Source organism: Protopterus annectens, chromosome 11.part0, assembly GCF_019279795.1.
Source record: "Protopterus annectens isolate FY-2018-M chromosome 11.part0, PAN1.0, whole genome shotgun sequence".
Lineage (NCBI taxonomy): Eukaryota > Metazoa > Chordata > Ceratodontiformes > Protopteridae > Protopterus > Protopterus annectens.
Window position 1 is genome coordinate 587195838 of NC_056745.1, and position 27500 is coordinate 587223337.

Consider the following 27500-nt stretch of genomic DNA (forward strand, 5'->3'; position numbering starts at 1 on the left):
AAAACGGGAAAAAGGGGCTTCGGACAGTTTTAGTAGTGTACACAGGCAGGCTAAATAATGTACAGTCCAAGTATGGGAGTTTTGTCTGACTCTATACAGTAAGCAGTTTCTTTATATAGTGTTTACAATCAGCATTTGCCCAACTTACTGACATGGTCGGTCACAGGGCATTTCCATCACTATGGTCCGCAATAGTCTATACATACGTGGGTGCTGGGCTCGTGCTTTTAAATTGTTTTCTCATGGAATAACACAGGCTTGCAAGGCACCTTGTACATTACAGTATCCTTTTGTGATTGTAGCTGTTTCAAGGACCCTAGACTGTTACGATACAGTGGACAGTTAATTTCTTGATACGTTGCTTTGTCTGTGTGGTAGGGAGTTGTACTGCTATCTTCCATTGAGCTCACAAGGCCATCCTCCTCTGGGGAAGGAGTGCTGTTATGCATGTACATACATTTATTGTTCTGTAACCCAGCAAATGATTAATGATGACAGACATGAGGCTGCTGTCCTGCTTACTGCCAGGTTCAGAATTCCATCACAGTACAGCTTAGCTTCACCAATTACATGCAGGCTTAGTTCTGCTGCCATATTGTATGGTACAATTCAATACATTATATAGTATTTCGAGTGTAAACTGGAACTTCATATGTGTTTCTATATATTTCTGAACAACATCCATCCAGCCATATGCATGTTGTTCCATCCTTTACCTTGACCGTGTGTATTTGTCCGTCCAGCCACGCTCATCTCCACATGTGATGTCCCAGTTTCCCCTTCTTTGCCTGTAGCACCCTGTTAGGATGTCCTGTGTGTTGGGCACCTGTTCCGCTATATGTGATCGACTTCACTGCAGAGATGATCGTCGATGCGGTGGTCCACCGACCAGACTTGTCCACATGTGTACACTTATGTGCACCGTGTCGTATGCAAACCTAGATGGTTTGGACGGGTACATACTACATGCCGGATGTACACATTCTGCTGACACATTCACATGCAGCCATTTACATATCTGTACCTGCGGTGGGTTGCTGACATGTGGGGTACGTATTTGCCCGCGTGGCATTGCCTAACACAAACATCTTACCACAGTTCAGGTATGCACATTGTGTGTGGTTGTATAGCTGCACACGGATGCTAGCAGGTTTGGGTGCAGGGGTATACATGGGTGTGACTGACATGTACAATGAGGCTATTGTGTAGTACATCCGAATGCATGTGTTCTGCTTCTGGATATTACACTTCATCATACACCATCCGGTGTATGCAACAGAGATGTTGCTGGGTCTGGGATATGTTGCTATGCACATGTTTGCCTGTGTTTGGGGTATCTTGCTTCCTTACTGTTGTTATGTCGGCACAGCTACCCGGCTATGTACTGTCACTACTGCTTGTGACCATTATGGTTGGCACCTTTTCCAATGCCCATGGTGGGGCATGTTATGTGGACACTTCGATATTTGCAGGACTACACATACCCAGGGCTAGTGCAGTAGACAGAACTTCACTTGTTTGCCATACTATGAGCCTATTCTGTTAGCGTTTGGGTTCCTTATTTATTTTCTTATGCCATGTCTGTGTTCCATACCGTAATGTATATGTTTTATGCTACTATTTACATGTATATTGCGGAATTTGCGTGGCAGGGGATCGTGAGGTCATTTTCCATTTTACGATTGTTGCAGGGACACCATTGTCCAATCAGGGTCTGTCCATGGCACTTTGGGACAGCAGGTAACCCTGGTGACCATGCCCATGTCGCTGCTGGGGTTTCCACCTTTTCCATTTTCCGATCTGGGATATTTCCGGGACTCACATCTGCCTTTACAGGCCGACACATACAAACGGTCACTATATAGCATAGAAATTCACTTGTTTGCCTAAATAATTTGCTTATTATTGTGGCAATTTCCTTGCTTATTCTGTTTATAGTGTCATTTCGGTATTTCTGTTACAGAAATAACCAATTCATGCTACCATTACATTACATACGGGATATCATTGTGTCCTACATTCGTAGCACATCAGCCATTTCTAATACGTTTTTTCGGGACACAACTGTCCATGGAGAGACTGCCCCAAACACAGTGGGACAGGTGGTGACCTTAGTCGCTGCTCCTATGTCGGTGCGGCGCGCTGACATGCGGCTGTACACCTTCTCTGAGTGTAAACACTGACAGTACATTGCGGGACGGCGGTGGTCTTATGCGTATCCTTTGCTCCTTGAACGGGTACACTTATGCCTTGGTGGCTTATATTTGCTTCTCCGTTGATTTGGAACGGGGACTATGTTGCGTACTGTCCGTGCGTTTCATTCTGCACGGGACCTGGCTGCTGCCATTACTATTGTGGGCGGACCGTGGCTGTCAGCACATTAGGTTGCTCACCTCCTGCCGGCTTTGACACGCCTCCAGACGCATCCTACCTGGGCTCGCTCACGTACACTACGCACGTGTCTGTGATTCCGGTGCACTCTCATTAATATGTATATGGCGCTACTGCGCCGGATATTCCATGCACCGCCGGCGCAGGCCTTACGCCGGCCTTGCGCCGAGCTTCATGAATCCCGGGGATAATGTATACCCATTCATTTGTCACCCAATATAGTGGGGATGCAGGCATCGTAAAACAAGTGTTTTTTAAGGAATGGGATAAATTCCTTAATATTACAGACCTGAATTTCAACAAGTCGATTGATTCTTTTAACATCATTTTTAGAAAAGGACGTAACATCAAAGATTGGTTGATAGCTCAACATAGGGAAAATAAGAAAAGTACTAAAATTAAGGGCACTTATTCTTGTGGAATGTGTTCACAATGTTCATTCATGACTAACTCACAAAAAATTTTTGTTCAAGCAAGAGAAAAAGATAGTTGGTAAAACACACAACAACTGTAATTCTTTTGGAGTTGTATATATTGCCTTATGTGATATCTGCTCGGCCTTCTATGTGGGTAAGACCGAGAGAAAGATTAAAAGAAGGATTTATGAACATTTGAATGATATCAAAAAGAAGAAAGAAGACAATGCACTATATAAACACATGAACATTTGTCCTTTGGCAAAATATACATTTTTTTATTTTAGATGAGGTAGCGAAAGATGAAAGAGGTGGCCTCTGGGAGACCCAGATAGAATATAGGGAATTATTTTGGCAAATCATTTTGGAGGCCAATAAGTTCCCTGGGTTAAATGATAATATCTCCCTTGCTCCAGTTTTAAAATTAAGGGCAGCCAAATTATAACACCCTTTTATTTTCATTTTCATGTTAGTTTATTGTTTTTATACTATATATTTAATATATATATATATATATATATATATATTTATATTTATATTCACATTTACATTTAATTTTTTACAAGGCTGTTTTTTAGATTATATTACATGATTTTTTCTACATATTAGATTAAGGTGTTGGTATAGAATACAGACGCATACCTTTTAGCATATACTGCTCTATTTAACAACAATAATAACATTGATGTTATTTATTTATTATTATTACATGTTTCATGCCTGTGCATATATATATATATATATATATATATATATATATATATATATATATATATATATATTGTAATTGTAACATATTATATTATATTATTATATTATATTACATTACCAATTTATCACATTTATATTGTATATATGTATATTATTTATTGGGTCATTGTTTTATGTTTTGTGGCTATTTATTTATATTTATATTTGTGTATATATTTATATATTTATTCATATATTCCATTTACAACATCTATTATACCATTATTATATATAATATATAATCATTATTCATTTCACATATATATATATATTTTTTTATACTTCATAGATCTCAATATACATATATTTATTATCTAGGTATTATTAATTATTCAAAACAGTTATTATTTATGAACGGAGCACAAAGTTCATGATGGAAATTCAGTGTACATCAAACCTTGACCACTAGATGGGAGTATTGTTGATGATTTTTCAACACAAATCATTTGTTATTATTAAACAGGTGCAGCTACGAAAACATTTTTTAAAAATTCATTTTATGACACTATTTGCCATTTTAAAAGTGTTACATATTATATTTTATATCTGTGAATCACAGCATTTTATTCCGACTTGTTTAATGTCTTACATTTGTATTTTAATGCATTCATTCATATTTATGAGCACTGCCAGATTTCCATTGGTTATTTCAAACAAAGGTCAGCATATATATATGGTTGTTTGTTGTGTTAGTTTTTGTCTGATGAAGTCTGATCTAAGTGACGAAAAACGTGTTATTTGTTTAACGTTTAACGTACAATAAAGCTGCTATTGGAATTCTAGTTGTCCGGTGCAGTTCGCCCTCTTAACAGTGCACTTTTCGTTTACTAGTTTGTTATTGCACTGCGCTTCATATTTTGTTTTACATATTTAACATAAGCCCGTATGTGCATAGAACTACTGAAACATTGTAAAGCTGTACAAAGTTTAGTGCAAATAAAGGACAAAATGGGACTATGGACTGGGGACTGAAACGGTAATGTGAAATTGTTATAAGTGGACTTTTAATCCACATTGATAATCACTGTTTTGTCAGGTGGGATAGTTTGTGATTTTATTAGTTCTGGAAAAGTTCTGAATGTATGGGCAAAAGCACTCAATACAGTTTTGCTGGTGTTCACTGAACTGATTTTTTTCTGTGTGTGTGTGCTTGTTTTACATTTACCTATTCAGAAATGCAATAATATTTGGCTGGTTGAGCTGACGGGACCCTTCTCTTTCTTCCCCATACTCAGGGTTGAAATTTTTGCAGTAGAAATTGGATGGAATGTTGGTATTGGCTCAAAACATAGTTAATGATGGAATATAAGTGGAAGATGCATAAAGGAAAAAGGAAAAAGTCAGATGAGTGTGGCAAATTAATGCATGGCTATAGTCAAGCCATATAGAAGGAAAATATGCTAGCTGAGTTAAAATTAGCATTAAAATGTCAATATTAATTTTACCACAGGAGAAGATGGTATCTCTTATTTTTATTATAACATTTGTAAGAATGACAATATGATAAACAGTTATTGATATGTAATGAAAGGGTCTCTTCTAGATTACCAACATGCATCTAAGATCAGTGTTGCAGCTATATGTTAAAGCTGATATGGAAACAAGACTAAAACATTTTAAAGCAAAACTGTGATTGCAGCATATTGGCATACAAAATGGAAAAGAGAATGGTGTCTCAAATAGGTGCGTGTTTTACCTGGAGAAGGCCAAGGCATAACTAAGGTTTTAGGACTGTCATCAGTGTTGTGGTTAGTTGTTATAGGAAGGATGTCCTTGGTCACAATGCTGTGTAGTGTTGTTTCTGTTGTGTGACAGCACATCACTGTTTCACTGCTCACACTGCACAAATTTTGTGTTTTCTGTGTCCAGTTTTATCCCTTATACCTCAGGGCCAGAAGACCCTCCCATCTGGTGCAACAGTGTTAATACCATACTTGGTAGAGGAAGACAGGAAAGGTTAGCCTAAGTGATGCTTTTTTTCCATTATTGAATGTGATGCGCTGAATGATTGCTTGGAGGCGGGGATGCAGTGATCATTCTGAAGAAGTGGTTACTGCTGCCGTGGTTACATGCATCACAATGCCCCTCCTACCATCCTGCTGGCAGCTTCCATTCTCATTTCCGACCTACATCATGGGCATAATGTGAAACTGCCCCCAACCCATTCTCAGAATTCCATACCCCATTAGGAGAGTTGATGAAGTTGATCAGGGAATAGCTAGTCATTCATTTTAAGCCCCTTATCCATTATTCTAGTACCTGGGAACCAGATGAGCGTAGGTCATATGGGTTATAGTAAGGGCTTTATTTATCTGTGCCATGTATCAGACAGGGATGTGGTGTTGTTGTGGCTTAAGTTTTTGTCTTACTTGATTTTTTAACTTGTTTTTAGTAAGTAGTATAGATATGATAGAGTCAGGTCTATTTCAAGAGAGTGATACTCCAAATAGAGTGCACATAAATAGGTGATGAAATTGGTATGGACAAACTATGTATAACCATATATAGTTACAACTGCAATTCTACATCTAATCTATTGTCCTGATAAATATGTATATGAAAATAAAAATGGAGCTGTTACAAATGGATCAGGTTCACCTCATTTTACTAACACACAATTTTTATTACTGTTGTGTTACAACTCCGTATCTGTTATTTTTTGTGTCGGGGTATAGTGTTTAAGTTTCTGTTTAATGGGTTGTGTTGAGTGTTTAATGTTTGTATATATGCATATATGTATATATACACACGTATATAAATGCACACACAATATATATAATACACACATACACACACATATACATATATGTAGATATAGTAGCACAACGATGTACAGCAAGCCGACAGAGCTCAAAATCAGTGTGTAAACAAAGAAAATAAAATAAAACAGCATACACAACACGCTGATTTCTGATGGCCCCAGTTCCAGTACAAGTCCACAAAAACTAGTAAAATCGTAATAGAGATCCAAATAATCCAAGTAAGAATGGTCCTGGTAAAACAAGCTTTATTCAATCGACACCAGTAAGCGCTTTCACCCTAAGGCTTCATCAGACTTTTACAAAGTACAACTGATTCATTGAATTTTAAATAGCCCTCCTTTCAACCTCATTGGTTGTAGGGTTAACAGTCTTAACATATCCAGACTGTATATTTAAAGCACTACAAAGCATTAACCTACATATAAAAAATATATATATACATAAAATACATAAAAATACATATATATATATATATATATATATATAAATAAATAAGCGAGAAACATAAATCTAAAAAGCATGTGTGCAAATGTATTAGGAACTTCACTATGACTAAAGTCCTATAAACAATAAATACATTACTAGCAAATGACCAAATAGCAGATGTATGGGATGAACATAGTAAACAAATGTAAACCCTACCAACTATGTAGACCTTTTCAGACAATGTTCAGACAGATCTATTTCGGTCTGAATAGTCTCCTATTTCTTAGAAAAGGTTTGATGTGAACCTTGTCATTGAGCCCAGGGAGTACATCCGCCCTCCATCTGATAATCCAACGGGTTTCACATTCCAGGGTCTGATTGATTAAATCCCCACCCCTAAGGCTACTCTCCAACTTCTGCACAACACTGAACCTAAAGTTATGATCTGTACCCAGTTCTTTATGATGCTTAGCCAGGGCATTGAACTCGGAGCCTATCCTAATATGATAGGCATGTTCCCTTATACGTTCTTTAAGGGTCCGATTGGTCTTTCCTACATAAAATGCAGTACATGCTGTGCACCTAGCTAGATAAACAACATTGTCACTATTACAGTTGGTAGATGTATTAAAATAAAAGACACGTTTAGTAGTTGGATGCACAAAAGTTGTCTCCTTACTAATAAACATACACTGGTTGCATTTACTACATGGTACAGTGTTACTTCCTGTCAGATTAACCTTTCTCTTACGGTAGTTGTACTTAGGTTTACATAACAATCTCTTCAGATTAGGTTTATTCCTAAACACCATATTTGGTTTGGGTCCCACAACTCTACCAATCTCATCATCTGACAGCAGAATGTCCCAGTGTTTCGCTATTATATTTTTAATATTTGTTGCTTCTTGGGTAAAAAACATGGGAACTCTCACGTTCACCATGTTGGGAGCATTACCATCCCCAAGAAAATTAACAGTTTCAGCAAAATATGGTCTCGCTCTAGTGGCTCTCAAACTATCAACTGTAGTGCATGTCTCATCTATCCTTCCTGCATTGTAGCCCCTCTCCATGAACTTAACCTTCAAGGCTTCTTTTTCATTCATATACCCTTGGTCAGATGGATTTAGCCTAGAGGCCCTAATAAACTGACCCTTTAATACATTATTAAACACGAACCGAGGATGCATACTATTCCAATGCAGCAGCGTATTCCTATAACAGGATTTCCTGTGGACAGAGGTATTTAATAATCCATTACTAAGCTTAAATACATTTACATCTAAATAAGTAATCTCATTTTCTGAGTAATTTAAAGTAAACTTCAGGAAATGAGTGGATGTATTCAAACATTCAACAAACTCAAGAAGTGTGTCTACATCCCCTAACCAAACAAGGAAGAGGTCGTCCACAAACCTACGATAGATACCCACAAATTGTTTAAATAGAACATGTTGTAGCAAAAATTTATCTTCCCAGGCTGCCATGACAAGGTTGGCGTAGCTATTGGCACAGGACGTGCCCATAGCCACGCCATCCTTTTGTAGAAAGATCTCATCTCCAAACATAAAGATGTTGGTAACCAAAATGGTTTCTAGAAAGAGTGTAAGTAAATCCATCTTCTCAGCTGTGAATTCAGAATGTTCCTTAAGGTAGTCCTGTACAAACTCAATCCCCAAATCATTGGGAATGACAGTGAACAAACTAACTACATCCAGGGTCACCAGTAAATACGGTGTTCCATCCTGCAGTTGACTTGTATAAGAATATAAATCTATTAAGAATTGTTTACTGTCACGCAGTACATTAATATTCTCATCAACCAAAGGTCTCAGAAAGGATTCAGTATAAATAGAGAGAGATTCAGTTACCCAGCCCTGGCCCGCCACAATTGGTCTCATAGGTGGTTTAACTAGGGATTTATGAATCTTAGGAAGGCCCTGTACAATTGGTATGGTGGGATTTAATACTTTTAAATATCCATACAATTCCTGGGTAATACTCTCAGACATAATAATGTCATCTAACATATAAATTGTTAGACCAGCGGACAAAGGAGGGCCCATAGTTTTAATGGATGTGGATGATTATAATGAGAGTATGCTCAATCTTTTGAACCACAGGAATTTTTACACCAAGATAGATATGACAGTTGTTAAGGATAAGGAAGGAACTTCCTTATGTGCCTGTGCCTGTGACGAACACCGCGAGCAGGTTTGTTGAACAATTTCAAGTTTGTATGACGAGTACAAACAATTCACTGCTGGATTTTACACCGGACGTAGGGTCGAATGACCGCGCTATGGATTATGTAGACAATATGAGTCTAACACAGGATTTACAGAAACAGGAGAATGCCTTTACTAAATTGAAACATTTGCAGGTCCAGAGACATTATTTTGAAGCCTGTCTTGCCAAGAAGATAGTACCGCGTGGGCTACGAATACTTAAAATGCCCACGTCAGGTAACAGGTTTCCTGAGTTACTTTTTAATTGGCAACAGCTCAATATTGAGCTTAGTTTTAATTATATGAAACTCCTCATTGACTTTCACATGCCAGAGGAGGATGAATTAAGGACATTTGTTAACACAAGTTTTTATGCATTAAATGAGAAGTATGCAGATTTTAATATTGATGCTAAACTAGAAAAATTGTTAGATGATGTTTTATTAGTAGAGAAACGTTTAATTGACCAGAAGAAGAATAAAATTATTAGAGATGTAAGGGATTTTAATAATAACCATGTTTTCACTTGGCCTAGGCAGCATGATGATGTTAATAGAAATGAAGGTAACAGTTATTCACGTGCAGTCCAGGGAGCCTTTCAAGGTCCAGGACCTTTGGACCAAGAGGATGTTATACATAATAGGACATGTAGCAATGAAGGTATACGATTAGTACATCCTGAAAATACTGTTTCTAAGAATTTGGAAAATATAAATGTGAGTGTTATTGTGAATGGAGTGGAAGGATCTAATACTCCATTAGTAGAGGGAGCCAACCACAACAATAGCAGTGTTGAAACACCACAGACTACTTCCAATAGTAAGGAGTTACCCACACAATCTGGTTTAGTGGTGAGACCAAAAACTACTTTTAATAGTAATACTCATTGCAGTAGTATAAACTCCTTAAGTGATAGAAGTGTACATACCCCTTTCCCAATAGCACAAAATCAGTTTATGGGGAGAAAGCGTTCTGCCAGCAGAGGCAGACACAAAAGAAAGGGGTCAGTGGAGGAACACCAGGGTCCTACCCTGAAGAAAATGTGGGAGAGAAACACTCACTAATAGTGAATCTATCTAGCAAAATTCTATCAGATTATGAAGAACAAGTTTTGGAGATGGGACTTAATTTTATCCCCTCTAAAGATGGTGATGTTGTGGATACTATTATAGATACTAAAATGTTTATAAGAAATGTACAACTTAAGTTAGAGTTTGGAACAGGAAGTCATGTTGTTAATAACACATCGAGCTTTCGTAGTAATAGTACATATGTTCCACCCTTACACCCTGTTGTCGATGCTTTTGGGAGGGTATTAGAAAATGATATACATGCGTACTTTGAATCTAGGCAGAGAATGAAGCGTAGAAACAATTTGAATTTCCATCAAAGGAAAGCCTTAATGGACCTTAGAAATGATGAATCAGTTGTTGTTAGACCAGCGGACAAAGGAGGGCCCATAGTTTTAATGGATGTGGATGATTATAATGAGAGTATGCTCAATCTTTTGAACGACAGGAATTTTTACACCAAGATAGATATGACAGTTGTTAAGGATAAGGTATTCCAAACATATTATATGTTAGATGACATTATTATGTCTGAGAGTATTACCCAGGAATTGTATGGATATTTAAAAGTATTAAATCCCACCATACCAATTGTACAGGGCCTTCCTAAGATTCATAAATCCCTAGTTAAACCACCTATGAGACCAATTGTGGCGGGCCAGGGCTGGGTAACTGAATCTCTCTCTATTTATACTGAATCCTTTCTGAGACCTTTGGTTGATGAGAATATTAATGTACTGCGTGACAGTAAACAATTCTTAATAGATTTATATTCTTATACAAGTCAACTGCAGGATGGAACACCATATTTACTGGTGACCCTGGATGTAGTTAGTTTGTTCACTGTCATTCCCAATGATTTGGGGATTGAGTTTGTACAGGACTATCTTAAGGAACATTCTGAATTCACGGCTGAGAAGATGGATTTACTTACACTCTTTTTAGAAACCATTTTGGTTACCAACATCTTTATGTTTGGAGATGAGATCTTTCTACAAAAGGATGGCGTGGCTATGGGCACATCATGTGCCAATAGCTACGCCAACCTTGTCATGGCAGCCTGGGAAGATAAATTTTTGCTACAACATGTTCTATTCAAACAGTTTGTGGGTATCTATCGTAGGTTTGTGGACGACCTCTTCCTTGTTTGGTTAGGGGATGTAGACACACTTCTTGAGTTTGTTGAATGTTTGAATACATCCACTCATTTCCTGAAGTTTACTTTAAATTACTCAGAAAATGAGATTACTTATTTAGATGTAAATGTATTTAAGCTTAGTAATGGATTATTAAATACCTCTGTCCACAGGAAATCCTGTTATAGGAATACGCTGCTGCATTGGAATAGTATGCATCCTTGGTTTGTGTTTAATAATGTATTAAAGGGTCAGTTTATTAGGGCCTCTAGGCTAAATCCATCTGACCAAGGGTATATGAATGAAAAAGAAGCCTTGAAGGTTAAGTTCATGGAGAGGGGCTACAATGCAGGAAGGATAGATGAGACATGCACTACAGTTGATAGTTTGAGAGCCACTAGAGCGAGACCATATTTTGCTGAAACTGTTAATTTTCTTGGGGATGGTAATGCTCCCAACATGGTGAACGTGAGAGTTCCCATGTTTTTTACCCAAGAAGCAACAAATATTAAAAATATAATAGCGAAACACTTGGACATTCTGCTGTCAGATGATGAGATTGGTAGAGTTGTGGGACCCAAACCAAATATGGTGTTTAGGAATAAACCTAATCAGAAGAGATTGTTATGTAAACCTAAGTACAACTACCATAAGAGAAAGGTTAATCTGACAGGAAGTAACACTGTACCATGTAGTAAATGCAACCAGTGTATGTTTATTAGTAAGGAGACAACTTTTGTGCATCCAACTACTAAACGTGTCTTTTATTTTAATACATCTACCAACTGTAATAGTGACAATGTTGTTTATCTAGCTAGGTGCACAGCATGTACTGCATTTTATGTAGGAAAGACCAATCGGACCCTTAAAGAACGTATAAGGGAACATGCCTATCATATTAGGATAGGCTCCGAGTTCAATGCCCTGGCTAAGCATCATAAAGAACTGGGTACAGATCATAACTTTAGGTTCAGTGTTGTGCAGAAGTTGGAGAGTAGCCTTAGGGGTGGGGATTTAATCAATCAGACCCTGGAATGTGAAACCCATTGGATTATCAGATGGAGGGCGGATGTACTCCCTGGGCTCAATGACAAGGTTCACATCAAACCTTTTCTAAGAAAGTAACCATAATACTTGGAGACTTTAACCTTGATTGGTACTCAGTTAATTCTAACAACCCATCCTGCCATATTAATCTCCATAACTTTACCCAAACTATAAATACCCCTACTAGAACTAATAAACCTAACAACAAAGAAAGTATACTTGATTGGATCCTTGTTAACAAACCCCAACTAAATTACCGGACCCTGCCTGATGATATCAGTGACCATAACTTAACCTATATCATAAGGCAAAAGAATATCACTACAAATACCCCTTCAGTCAGATCGCACATAAGTATCAAACATTTTAACCCCACTCTATTTAAAACTGAACTCAATGCATGCAGTTCACTACTTTAATACCAAATTCTTAACTATCTTAGATACCCATGCTCCAAAGCTATAAGAATAAAAACTAAACCAGCCCCTGGCTATCAAAAGAAACAAGACAGAAAATATTACTCAGAAACAAACTCTGGCAACATTGGAGAACTACTAAGCTACCCTTAGATCATCAAACCTTTAAACAACTAAGAAACATTACCAAAAAGCTATTCTTTCTGATAAAAACACTACTATAGTAACCTTCAGCAATCTAATCATAACAATCCCCAAAAATTCTGGGCAACATTGAACAAACTTCTTCACCCTGGACAAACTTGGGATCTGACAAAATTTCTTCCCTTGAAACTGCAAACACCTTCAATTCCTTTTCACTGATACTATAAACTCACTAGCCTCTCACCTTTCATCTGATAACTCTAATGTTCCTCAACATGCCACCACTAATTTACCAAGCTTTACTATTCAGCCCATCTCTACTACCTTTATCCTAAAATGTATTCAAAATCTTAAGCCATGTAATCAACTTCCATCTGAATTTCTTCAAAAAGCAGCCATAGAAATAGCCTATCCAATTTCAATTCTTATTAACAGAACCATTAATGAAAGAAACATCCCTGATATCTGGAAAATTTCACACATTATACCCTTACACAAGGGTGGAAACTCTACAGAATATTCTAATTATAGACCCATTGCCCTCCTGTCTCCACTAGCAAAAATCATGGAAAAATGTATTCACAAACAGCTAATGTCCCACTTAACTAAACATAACATACTATCTCATTGTCAACATGGCTTCAGGCCTTTTCATAGTACTACTACTGCTCTCCTTTCTTTTACTGATTTCATTAACAAAAACCGCAATAATAATACCCTTTCTTCTGCACTTTTCATCGACCTATCTAAAGCTTTTGACATGGTCAATCACCCTCTTCTCCTAAAGATCTTGGAATCACTTGCTATTGAACCAAATACCATCCAATGGTTCACCTCCTATCTTTCTAACAGGAAACAAGCGGTACTCTGGGAAAATAAACTCTCCTCTCTTCTCCCAATCTGTACCACAAGGCTCAATTCTTGGGCCCCTTCTTTTCTCCCTATTCATAAATGACTTACAAGTAGCTATTCCCCAAGCTACATGCATACAATATGCAGATGACTCCACACTCATCTGCTCTGCAAAACCATACCAGAGCTTCAAAATGTTACACAAAATGTATTCCATTTAGTGGAAGCATGGTTCTTAAAACGCTGCCTACTTCTTAATGCCAAAAAAACAAAACTCCTCCTTTTCAAACCCACTACCAGATCCCCTCACTGGACTTCTCTATCTCTTCTATTAACAATACTCTCATAACACCTGACTCTTCTACCAAACTACTAGGTGTGACAATAGATAACAATCTTACCTTTGATTATCACATAAACAACACTATCAAAACTGTACATAGAAAACTGGGCTCCCTCTATAGAATTAAAACATTCCTATCCCCAACAGCCAAAGCTACTTTGGCTCACTCTCATCTCATCTCCACTCTTCTCTATGCCTCACCAATTTACACCAACCTAAAGAAAACTAATCTTACTAAACTGACCACTACATACAATAGTATAGCTAGATTTGTTACTGGTAATCAATTCAGAACACATCACTGCCTGAACCTACAACAAATTCACTGGCTTGAATTACAAAACATGTTGCTTCTTTCTCAACTTCCCATCATCCACAAATCTTTTATCTGCCAAACAACACTCCTTCATTTTCTAACCTCCTCACCCCTTACTCTAACCTGAGCTCTCTCCTCTAACAAACTCCTAGTCTCTGCTACCAAATCCAATAATCTTGCTGGTGACTCCCTGTTTTCTAACTCCATTGGTAAACACTGGAACTTATTGCCCACTGAACTAACTTCTATTTTATCTCCTGTCCTCTTCAAACAAAAACTTAGACTCCACCTTACTAAACACTGGCTATGCCCCTGCCTTAACCCTGACTGAACCCATGTATTTTAGCTCATCCCACTACCCCTTGATCTCTGAGATCTTTGCTACCTTTCTACTTTTTTTCTCACTATTCTATCACTTACCTCTCCTTCATCCTTCTCATTCCTAATTATATTACTCAGTTTACTGAAGACTCCTACAAATTTCTAATATAATCTATCCTACTTACTTAGCTGTCCTTAAACACCCTTTTCTCTTTCTTATAATGTTTGAATATTTTAAATAACGTATGCCTGTGTTCTGCTTTTCAAAGAGCCATAAGTACACTTTTGTACAACTGTTTATTTGTGCCTATTATAAGTTTGACTCTTTGTATAATATTGTTCTGATATAGAATACTTTGTATGCTGCTCTCTTTTGCATCTTATGTAATAGTTATTATGTCTTTGTGGAGCTTTTCTCCTCGGGCCTCTGCTGAAAATGGAAATATATCCAGCCAGACTAGCCCGGTTAACAAATGTAAAATAAAAATAAAAATAAAATAAAATAGGAGACTATTCAGACCGAAATAGATCTGTCTGAACATTGTCTGAAAAGGTCTACATAGTTGGTAGGGTTTACATTTGTTTACTATGTTCATCCCATACATCTGCTATTTGGTCATTTGCTAGTAATGTATTTATTGTTTATAGGACTTTAGTCATAGTGAAGTTCCTAATACATTTGCACACATGCTTTTAGATTTACGCTTATTTATTTATATATATATATATATATATATATATATATATATTTTTATGTATTTTATGTATATATATATATTTTTTATATGTAGGTTAATGCTTTGTAGTGCTTTAAATATACAGTCTGGATATGTTAAGACTGTTAACCCTACAACCAATGAGGTTGAAAGGAGGGCTATTTAAAATTCAATGAATCAGTTGTACTTTGTAAAAGTCTGATGAAGCCTTAGGGTGAAGGCGCTTACTGGTGTCGATTGAATAAAGCTTGTTTTACCAGGACCATTCTTACTTGGATTATTTGGATCTCTATTACGATTTTACTAGTTTTTGTGGACTTGTACTGGAACTGGGGCCATCAGAAATCAGCGTGTTGTGTATGCTGTTTTATATATGTAGATATGTCTACAAATATATCTGTATATATAGATAGCTAGACATAGATGTAGATTTATATTTATATAACTGGCACCATTTGGTTGAACATATCATTTATCAAAAGGAAAAAATAGCAGGATTGTGTTATTGAAAATCAGCTAATCACATAAGCTGGCTGTTTTTTATGTATGAAATTGCTTTACAGTGGGAATCTGGGAATTTGTCCTTTCCCTAATGTAGTGCATTCTCAGAGCAGTATAGAAGATTAATAGGCGGTGTGGGAGCACAATCCCCCACATGCTGGGCGGGGGGCTGCAGGGACCCTTGTAAAAAGAAATTGTGTATTTCGTTTTTCTTTCAGTTTTGGATTAGAAAAAAATTGTGTTTGTTCAGTTTGAATTCAATATTTGACAAAGGAGAACTCTCCCATTTGTGTGTGAGTGTGTGTGTGTGTGTGTGTGTGTGTGTGTGTGTGTGTGTGTGTGTGTGTGTGTGTGTGTGTGTGTGTATATATATATATATATATATATATATATATATATATAAATAATATGGATCTAGGACTATTGAACGAAAGTTCAATAGTCCGACTCCACAATCACCGAACACATTTTAACGAAAGTGATTTTACTGAAAAAGCACTTTCGTTAAAGTGCGTTAAAAAAAAACAAAAAAAAAAAACAATAAATCTGCTTTTATGCAGGGGGCAAGCCCCCCTGCATCCTCTATGTGGGGGGCTGTGCCCCTAGCACACCCCCCACTTTAATATTCTCACTCCGAGATTGCACTAAGGTGAGGAAAAGGGAATATTCACTTATCCGCACCATAGTACGATCTCCGCAACAGTCATTCCCCCACGACTCCTTCTAGCTGCAGGCATACTTCCGCAAAAGTGTTTTTTTGTTAAAAAGCACTTTCGCGGAAGTTTGCCTGGCTATTTGTGCTTCGGTGAAAAGTTCCTTCTGGGATCAGTACAGATTCCATAGAGATATATATATATATATATATATATATATATATATATATAGATAGATAGATAGATATATGGGTTCACTTCTAAATGCTGAAATCCCAAAACACACAGGATACCAACACTTACTATATTCCAGGACAAGTACATACAGAAGCATATTAGCCTCCAACTATAATACCTTTTACATGCCTTACAGTACTCTGTGCAGTGCCAGTCCTTCACTTCAGGTAAATGAGATTCAGTGAAATTAGTTTTCAGTAATGTGAGCTTTCACCAATTTTGTCAGAGTGAAGGCTTTGTTCACCCTGCCTGTTGAGTGACAGTTCCTGGAGGGTGGGGTTTTACTTCTCTCAGCTCTTAAATTCAGTGCTTAGAGGAGTTTTCATGGTTCTGAAGAAGTCTATGTTTAGACAAAAGCACTTAACTGTGAATTGTAGTGGTTTTACCAATAAAGGATTGTTTCTTTCTACAACAGCTGCAAACTAGAATAGTTTGTACCATTGCTGTATTCATTTGCTGTAGTCTTTGGCTTCCTCGTCAGTTGTTTCTTCTAGGTCCATACTTGTTTAGATTGCATCTTACAACTCTATCTTTTCCATTTGAGGTGTTCTATGTAGATGACTGGAAAATGGGTAAACTGATTACATGTGTTACAAATAGACTGTTCTAGTAAAATAACGACTAAAGTGACCATTTAGGCACAGGAGAATAATATGCTGAAAATGCATCAAAAATTAAGCATATGAGATTTGGGAGACATAAACCGAAAGGTGCATATTTAATACAGTGTACAGTGGTTGAAACTGTAGATTCATTTAAGGACCTGGGTATATGGGTAGATTCAGCTCTGAGTTTTTATAAGTATATCAACCAATTGGTTAATGATAGGTATATAACTATAGATTGTATAAAAAAATTATAAAATCTAGAAAATGAGAAATGATGAATTCATTACATTAGACCCAGACATGCTGTAGTTGGATTGGACACTCTAAACTGGCCCTATGTGTGAGTGTGTGCATGTGTGTGCCTTCTGTGGAAAGTTGGGCTAGCAACTCAACACTGTAAAAACTCTACTGCCAATCATGAAGCGGACAGGTGATCCGCTGTGGTGACCCCTAACTGGGAAAAAGCCAAAAGAAGAAGAAGAAGAAGACCCAAATGTGTGTATGGAATAACGATACTGAATCCTTATAAGAAAATGTCCAGCAAAAATATACCAAGGACATCCATGGATGTGAACATTGCGTTTTGAAAGGCTAGAATATCTAAACTTGTATAGTGTCTCATAATGATATTTAAGAGAAGACCTTATTCAGTTTTATAGGGCATTTAGAGACAACTGTCTTTGGGAATGTTTGAGGTTATCATGAAGTAATACACAACCAATGTAGAAGATTCTATAGGAATGAGAAGTTCTTTGGGAGAGTAGCTGATGAACAGAATAGACTACCAAATTGCATTAAAGCAAGCACTAGTTTAGCTCTTTCTAAGAACAGCCCAGACACTTATTATGGGAACAAATATTTTAGTATATTGGCAAGACAGAAGGGCACTATTGCATTACATATTGCATGCATGCATGCATGTATGTATGTATGTATGTATGTATAACCACACAGCATGTAACTCTAGAATTATCTCTGCTGTTGGCATTAGATGCATTTACCTTCACAGAAACATTGGCAATACACAACAAACATGTGATGCTGGGCAACATACAGAAAACACTGGACTTCCAAGGTGTTCTCTGCCAAGTTATTCATACTGTTAAGCTTGTTGCAGCAATTTCTCCGACTCCTTTGGAATCGGTGTATAGGCATAGAATCACCCATGAAGGCCTGCCTGCCTGCTTCCTTATTTGCATATATTTTATGAAAAACTGAACAATGGTCAATTCATTCTGCTGTGGTATATTAGGGCAATACCTTGGCTAAAAGTGTGCTCAGAATTTTTGCCACCTATAATTAAGATGTTTGTTCTTTAGATGCAACAAAATGTATGTGCATGTTCTCTATTGCTATGAAAGGGTGAACATTTACTGTTAAAGTCTTTTTGTATTCTACAGGTCAGATTTCTAAAGGGTTTGGGAGTGGACTGACACACTATGTAAAACCTTTAATCCATACTTGATTTAGCGCATAGTGCTTTGGCAGTCCCTGCCATTGAGCATAAGATAATGAGGACTATGAGACCCCTATGCCCAATTAGAAAACGTGAACTGGCCTTGTTATATCAAATTAAGACAACATGTTACCTTGGTTTGTGAGGCTGCCCTTGCCAATATTCAAGGATGACCGAAAAGAGAAATCTATTCAGGAGAATAAGATATGTCAGCAAAGTGGCATTGACCTGTACATAGGACTAGATGCAGTCAGTACCTGATGGAAAGCCAGGCTGCGTGTTTCTACATACAGGCAGACCTATTTTCTAGATGTCATGAATTAGAGGTAAAGAACCTAGGTCTTTGTATGTGCATGTTTATGTATATCGTGACCCATATCACAAACACCTAGTATTAATTCCCTGTATTTCTTACAAGCCTGTCTCTCTTCTTAGATGGGATGAATACAGGTATGATATGCTGGCCATCATGTCTGCAATCACCAGTGCACCATACAGGTGGAACTGTTAAGATGAATAGCCTCACAGCCATGAAGCTCCATCTGTATGCTGGACCTAGTATGACAGGCAGGCTTACCACTGGGTACCATCTGCAGTGCCAAGCACACAACAGGTAGGACTGCTCCTTCACTGAAGCAGCGCATTGACTTCAATGGGTCACTTCAGTGCTACAGAGTTATACATCAGCAACCTTTGATAACATACAATGCCAGTGTCTCAGTAAAGAAAATTCAATTAATCCTTTTGGAATCTGGTGTAGACCTCACAAGGACCACATCAGCATTTTTCTGAATGGAGCTGGTGGGCTCCTATGTTTTGGACTTGCATGTGCAGTAACTGCTTGGCCTAATGAGTTACTCCACACCTGCATCCTGTGAAATTCTCATACAAACAAGGATAATTCCTGTTAGTTCTCTTTTGCAAAGCAATAGGCCCCATCCTTTTCTAGGCTTTGGGACATCTTTTAGACTGCTTTCTTCCTTAACCAACAATTCCTTGGAGATTCTTTTTCTAAATCTTTTATACACCTGAAGGACAGGAAACAAATAGCAAGAAGTAGGGGTTACGATTTACCCCAATTGGCACCTGCTCCTCATTAATTTTCATTGAGAGTTACTGCCTGGTTTTCCATCCTGCTCTGTAATTCTCAGGGATTCAAGCCCCAACATTTTAAATAGCTGCTGTAACTTTATTCTGATCCAGACAATTGAATGACTTTAATGTTTCCATAACCAAATACTGAGAATAATAAGAGTGAATATCTGTTCTGGAACATGTTGAAAGATGAACTAGTTTATGTTACTTAGGTGATATGGAGAACTATTATATTTCCACAGAAAGGGTTGCAGATGCATGTAATATCCTGTATGGTGCACTGGTGATTGTAGACATGATGGCCAGCATGTCACACAAAAAGCTGTGGAATGAAAAATCAGAGGTAAAATTAAACAGCAAATATGTGTATGTAAGGCTTGCAAGCTGTAGGAAAAAGTAGGTGTTTGTTGACAAGAAATTGCAGCTAAAAGCTAAGCTACTTGAGTGAAGTGTTTATTTTTTTGCCAATAAATGTTATACTTCATGTAATTGTCTGCAAATGCATTTTGTTTCTTACTCAGCAAGAAATATGGCGAGTAATTGTACTTTAGAAAAATGCCATATACTTCAGTTTAACAGATATGAATCACTCCACAACAGTTAAGCAATACACAATCATAGCCACAGATACTTTTGAGCTTTAGAATTGTGAGGACTGTATTAGACTGCAGAAAATTGTGGTGCACCAAGTTAAAATGTCTGTTCTGCATTCCAAAATGGTGGATGCTTGGTGAACACCTTCTCCATAGAGCTCCTAACAAGAACTAACTTATTCTGACTAAAGCCAATACTCTAGATGTCTGAGTGAAAAACCTGATGAATAAAGACAATCTCCATCCATACTACTAATATACTGGTCGTGTTTCATTATGATCTTGGAGCTAAAAGTCACCAACTTACAGACTAATATATCCAAGGAATTCTCCACATGTGTTTCCAGGCCTGAAGGCAACTTTTCATCCACAGTCTGTGTGCCCTATAAAAAAAATCTCAACATCAAGATGGCCAAAGATAAAGAAACAGAAATAATGGAGACTCAAATCACAAAAACAAAACTTTCTGCTATTACATCACCTGAAAAAGAAATAGTATCCAAGAGACAAAAAATGGCTAAGCAACAAGAATATTCCAAACAAGTGGTAAGACAAAAAATCTGAATCCAGTTTCTGCATGGATGATCTCAAACAAGCTCTCCTACCACTACAGTCAGCAATACAAAATATTTCCGAACAACTCTCCAGTTTTGGCAAAACGATGACTCAAATAGCGGAGAGCATTGACATTATTGAGTCCAAAACACAAGATAATGAATTACAGATAAGCAAATTAAAAGATGAAATTGCCGCCAAAAATGACATAATGCTTGAAATGAAGCAGAAGCTGGTAGATTTAGAAGCAAGAAGCCGTCATAACAATATCTTAATTTGAGGAATACCTAAAAAATATGAGCACAAACAACTCCCATATATAATCCAACAGATCTTTGAAAGCATGCTCCCCCAAGAAGAAAAAACATAGTGATAACAATTGAAAGAGTTCACCACACTCTACATAGAAAACAAATCACTCACACAACGAGACAAATATATGCCAAGCTACTATATTACCAAGACACACAAAAAATTCTACTGGCAGCTAAAAAACAAAAGATAATATCCTGGAATGGTACAAGAGTTACGTTAGCACAGAAAAAGCACCAAAACCTAGCACCTTACTGCACTGACTTAATCAAACGTAGAATACAATTTCAGATGAAATATCCAACTACTCTGATATGTTATCACAATGAGGTTAAATGCATAGCAGACTCACCAAAAGAGGCGAAAGCCATCTTTTTAAAAAGTTTTGGTAAAGCTCTTGAACCTTGAAATGTAGATTTACTGTTATATGCATCAAACTCACAATTTCCAGGTCTTCTCTTCATTTTCTTCACTAATCACTCGGTTAAACTTTAAACATGTCAGATTCAACTTTAGGATACTGGAAGTTTGAGTCTGCGTGGACTTACCCCATGGAACGCAACCTCAGTCAGATGTTTCTTAGAGGGACTCTTTTCTCTACACTGACCCGTTACACCATCAGTGATCACCTGGCTAAACACCACTGAGCAGAAATCAATGTAAAAATCCAAACATTTTTCCCTCAATGAATTTCCATGAAATGAACTGCCAAGCCTAAAACGGACCTTATCTAACCCTGTAAGATCTATCGCTAAGTGATTAGCGTTTTTTTTTTTTTTTTTTTTTTTTTTTATGACTTTTAATTATGAACCTGTTTCAGCAATCCATTATGTGCATCTAAGAAAGGTATCAAGAAGCTGCTTTTGGACATTCTTCTATCTAATTAAACTGTACATATGTTGATTTTGATCTATGAGTATAGATGCAAATATGGAGTTCTCATGAAAAGTACTTTAAGTCACTTTATTAGTTAAGGATATCTGTTTTAAAATTATGACAAAATGTGACAAAATTACAATACTACTGGTATAAAAAAAAGTAATACTAAAACTGAAAAGTTATTGGATACCTAATTTAAGTTTAAAGTATGGGCTCATTTGGAAGTTAGTCTTCATCTCTATACAATAATTCTATATGAGTTTCATCAATTTTATATCTAAGGTATAACAAAAGTTTGTTTCTTTTCTTTTTGTTTTAACCATTACTAATGTGAACTTGGGGATAGACATTAAGGTAACATAACAGAGGAAAGAAACCATGGTATTCTATCTTCTTTTGTTTAGCCAACTATACAACTTTTCGTAGGAATATACCATTTGGGATTTTTTTTTGGGGGGGGGGGTTTATGCATGACTAGCTAAGTAGTTAATAGTTAGGGCCTATTTGATGCTATGCATACTTGCTGAAAGTGTGCACTAACAATATAATACTAATAATAGTTTAAATTAGCAGTACAGAATGAACATGTCAAAGGATTTTAGACTAAATACTAAACCAATTAATAAATCACACTTCTCTATATAACCTAAATGCAGAGGTTTACTACAAAACAGACAAACCTAAACAGGACCTGTTTATATTAGAGCATTTATACAGACAATAACAAACAATCTTGTCAAGTTTTTGACATTATATCTCAAGAGGAGTTGAGTGTAAATAAGGTGTTGGTTAGGGATAACCTATCTTGGGTAGATTTAGGAATGTATATTAGTTTAGGATTTGTACATGTACTCAAAGAGGTAATAATACCTATCTACAAAGGTTACACTGCCACAGACCTATACCAACCTTTTTTGTTATTTGTTGTGTAACTTTTCCATTTCTAACTCTTCCAGTTAGGGCATTTAAGTGGTTAGGCACAGGTTTAGATCTGGGAGAGCAAGATGCTACTAAGCTAAACTATATTCATGATAATTTTAGAAAAAGAGAATTATGGGCATATATGTACACTAAACTTTCCTTTAAAAACTGATAATGACTACAAGGTATCATAAAACATAAAATGTGGACAATTAGCTCATGCCATGTGAAAGGATTGCAAGATCAAAAAAAGAAGAAGCTATTGATACAAGGATGAGGCCAATATCATTCTCATTCAAGAAACACATATGCTAAAAGATGAATGGATAGGAGATGCAAATAATGGTTGGATAAAAACCATCACTGCTTCAGGAGACAGCTCTAATGCCAAGGGGTTGCAATTATAGTTAAAAATCATTTCAGGATCATATTACAGATTATAAGTCTGGCATAAATGGTAAGTGGCGTTATTTCACAATATCTAGCCCTAACATGGCAAAACCACCCCTATTTCTGAATGTATATGGCCCCTGCTCAAAACAACAAAACTTCATATATGAAATTCATAATCTCCTTTATAAGTTCCCAGATCATTACTTCATAACTTGGGAGGACTGGAACTCAGTAATAGACCCTATGTGTGATCGTACTCATAAGACAAGCACATACAACCTTCAAGCTTCACTAGCCCTTTCTGAGCTTATCTCAGACTATCTCCTCCTTGACCCTGTTTCATTTGGGGAAGAGAGAAACAATTACTATACTTACTACTCTAAATGTCATCACTCCTGGTCTAGAAAAGATTTTTTTCTAATCTCTGAGGAACTGACAAAGGGGGAAATAAAATATGCCGCTGAACCCAGATTTCTATCGGATCATTCTAAGATCAAGGTAACCATTAAACAGGCAGGTAAATCTACATCAACCAAATATAACCGATGTCATTGGTCCTTAAACAATAAATACTTTCAAACATAGAAGTGGCCAAGGAAATATCTGTTATGTTGGCTGAACTGGACACAAACTTTAATAACTCTATCTTTCCTCTAGACGTGCAGTGGGTGGCCTTAGAGGTGACAATTAGTGGTTTCTTAATTCAAAAATCCTCCTACTTCAAAAAAAGTTGGAAAGAAAAAGAGTGCAAACTAATTAATGAACTCAAAAATTTAGAAAAGAAACTATGGGTAACGCAATCTACTGAAGTAGAAAGCAGCTAAGTAAAGCTCAAAGAGATTTGTTTGATTTATATCAACAAGATTACTCATTACAAGAATTAAAATACATAGCGAAATGTGGTGAAGGGGCTCAAGTACCATCTAGGACACTGGCCAGAACAAAAGATAACAAACAGAAAGCTTCTAGAATAACTCTTCTGAATTATCAAGGTAAACTGCTCAAAAAAGATATGCAAATCATGGAATTGTTTACACAAATGTATATGGATATATACAGTATAAACTCCGAACAAGCCCCTAATACTGCAACTGAAGAATTCTTAGGTAATCTTAATTTTCCTAAGATCAACATCTGTCAAGCAAACATTCTATCTGCCCCATTTAAACAACAGGAAATTAGAGAGGTCATCAAGAACTTAAAAACAGGCAAAGCACCAGGCCAAGATGGATATACATTGGACTTTTATAAAACATTTAGTCTGAAACTTTCTTCTATACTTTGAAAGAATACAACCATATTAGATGTAACTGATTTATATATAAACTGTTCAAAAACAATATTGATCCCTAAAAACAACATGGATAGAGCCAACCCCCATAATTACAGACCTGTTTCCTTGATAAATGTTGATATCAAAATCCTTGCATCCCTTCTAGCAGAATGACTAAAGAAGATTATGCCTAATATTATCTCTCCAGAACAAACTGGGTTTATGACAAATAGACATACATGGGACAATACTCTAACCTTAGAATCCATGATGCAACTCACTAAAAAAGAAAGGAACCCAAGATATGCCTTAGTCCTTGAGGCATGCAAAGCATTTGAGAAAGTCAGTTGAAACTTCTTATTCTCATCCCTCTCCCATTTTGACATCCCAAAAGATTTCATCAACCTAATTGAAACCCTATATGATAAGTCTTATATATGCCTTTACATAAACAAAAGTCTCTCTTGCCCCATTAAATTAGCCTATTTGTCAAGACAGAGATGCCCACTCTCGCCACTTCTATTTAATTTATATATAGAACCCCTCTTCTTGCATATCGCACAAAAAAACTTTCATTCAATCCCCAACATTTTGAACTCTAAAACAATGATGTCTGCATTTGCAGATGATTTAAACACCTATTTTGAATTCCTGAACACTGATCTTGGGAACATTATAACATCAATAAGAACATTTTCAGAAGTCTCAAACTATCAATTTAATCCAAAGAAATCAAGCATCTTCCCTATCAGTCCCTTAAATCACAAAGAATATTATTTTCCATACTGCTATTTTCAGTTTACTCTATCAAATATCTTAGAATAGCATTTGATCATCGCCTATCCATGTTATAAAACAATGTGCTCAAAATATTATCTAATATCACACAGGATCTAAATAGATGGAAACTGCTGAAATTATCTATGATGTCAAAAGCAGCAATTGTTATAATGAATGTTTTACCCAAACTACTATATCACCTTAATACCACATTTTCTGTTATCCCTAATTATTTTTTCCAGAAAATAAATAATGAACTCACGAAATTAATTTGGTACCCTAAAGCAGTCTGAATTATTTATGCCAAATTAATCTGCCTTAAAGAAAGGGGTGGACTGAGCTTACCAGATTTCCAGCTTTATTATAAAATTACCAATGCAAGTAAACTAATTTCAATTTCAAATTTTGTTAAAAATAGTGAACAGTGCTCTCCACTATGGGTTAGGATCTGGGATCAGCATGTGCTCAACACTGATATCAACCCTAAATCCATTCTCTTCATCTCTCCACCTAACTTTAGGAATTTTAAAATGAATGGGACTTTGAAACAAAATATTAAAAATTTTCCAGATTGGATAAAATCCCTAAACCTAGATAAGGCTCTACCTCTTCATCAACCTATTCAGCAAAATCCAAACATCAGAATAAATAACAAAATTATAAATGTATCAGAATATCTATTAATTAGACATTGTACTGTATGGGATATATATATATATATATATATATATATATATATATATATATAAACACAATTATATTCCACTACAAGAACTGAGTGAAGCTTTGAAGGTCTACAAAAAGTACAACATCATTTTAAGACAAATCAGGGAGACCCTTCTATCAATGATTAAAGACATGCCTGCTAATGAAAAGGACTTACGTAGACTCTTAGATCTCCTTGAAAACTTTTCCAGTAAAAAGAAAGCAATATCCAATACATATAAATATATCAGCTCCATCGCACATGAAAACTCACTATTATATTCCAGATACTGGGATAGCAAGGCAAATACATTTACAGTAGAACAAAATCTTAAAGCTATAAACCCCACTATAAACTTTTCTCCATTTAAAAATGTAATATGCACACAATTAATAATAAATAATAACACATATTATACTCCCATGACTCTAAATAAATTTAATTCCAAATCCTCACCATCATGTTCATGCTGTTCCTATCCCCAGGCAGATCTACTGCATGTGCTTTGGTTTTGCAAATACTCACAAAATTTGTGGGGATCTTTGAGGTTACGGCTAAAAAAGATGGGATATTATCAGTCAACCCTGTGTTGGGAGCTGGCAATATTACATATTACAGACTCCAACCTTACCAAATTGGAAATACATGCTCTAATTACTATATGATCTCTTGTTAAACTCTACATAACTAAAAATTGGTTAGATAGTACCAAACTTTCATGGAAAGGATTTAAGAACATGGCCATAGCATATATATCCTCTCAAAGATTGATTATAATGAATGTCAAGAAGCAAGTCTATTATCAGAAGCTTTGGAAGCTACTCTTTGATAATATCCTAGTCATCTGACAAAGGCTTACTTCAGTATATCTCAGTTTATATAAAGTGCTGATTTATTTATGCCCTTCTCTACGCATTGAAGCATATAGCCTGCTTAGTAACATTGATGTAAATATTGTACATAGTTGTGGAACTAGGATAGGATTGCATAGCAGTCATGATTTGTAATACTTGTGTAACTAATATTGGATTTCAATCCACAACTTTTTATGATACAGATACTTGATGCACAAGTCAATAAAATATTATTTGAAAAAAATGTCTGTTCTGCATGCATAGTTGTTAGGAGTGGAACAAACTGGGTCAGGTGACATTCTTTGCACTTCTGCTTACTGGTTGCTAAGTAACAAAGCAAACATCATATAAAA

General features: G+C 36.3%; 1 protein-coding gene across 1 annotated transcript in view; it reads left to right on the forward strand.

Annotated features, from left to right (window-relative positions):
• The window catches only part of TRHDE (thyrotropin releasing hormone degrading enzyme), a 5519112-nt gene that overhangs the window by 3888054 nt on the left and 1603558 nt on the right, over positions 1-27500 (forward strand). The window contains 1 exon segment of the mRNA XM_044088069.1: positions 18982-19003. Within this exon segment, the coding sequence (XP_043944004.1) occupies positions 18982-19003 (22 nt within the window).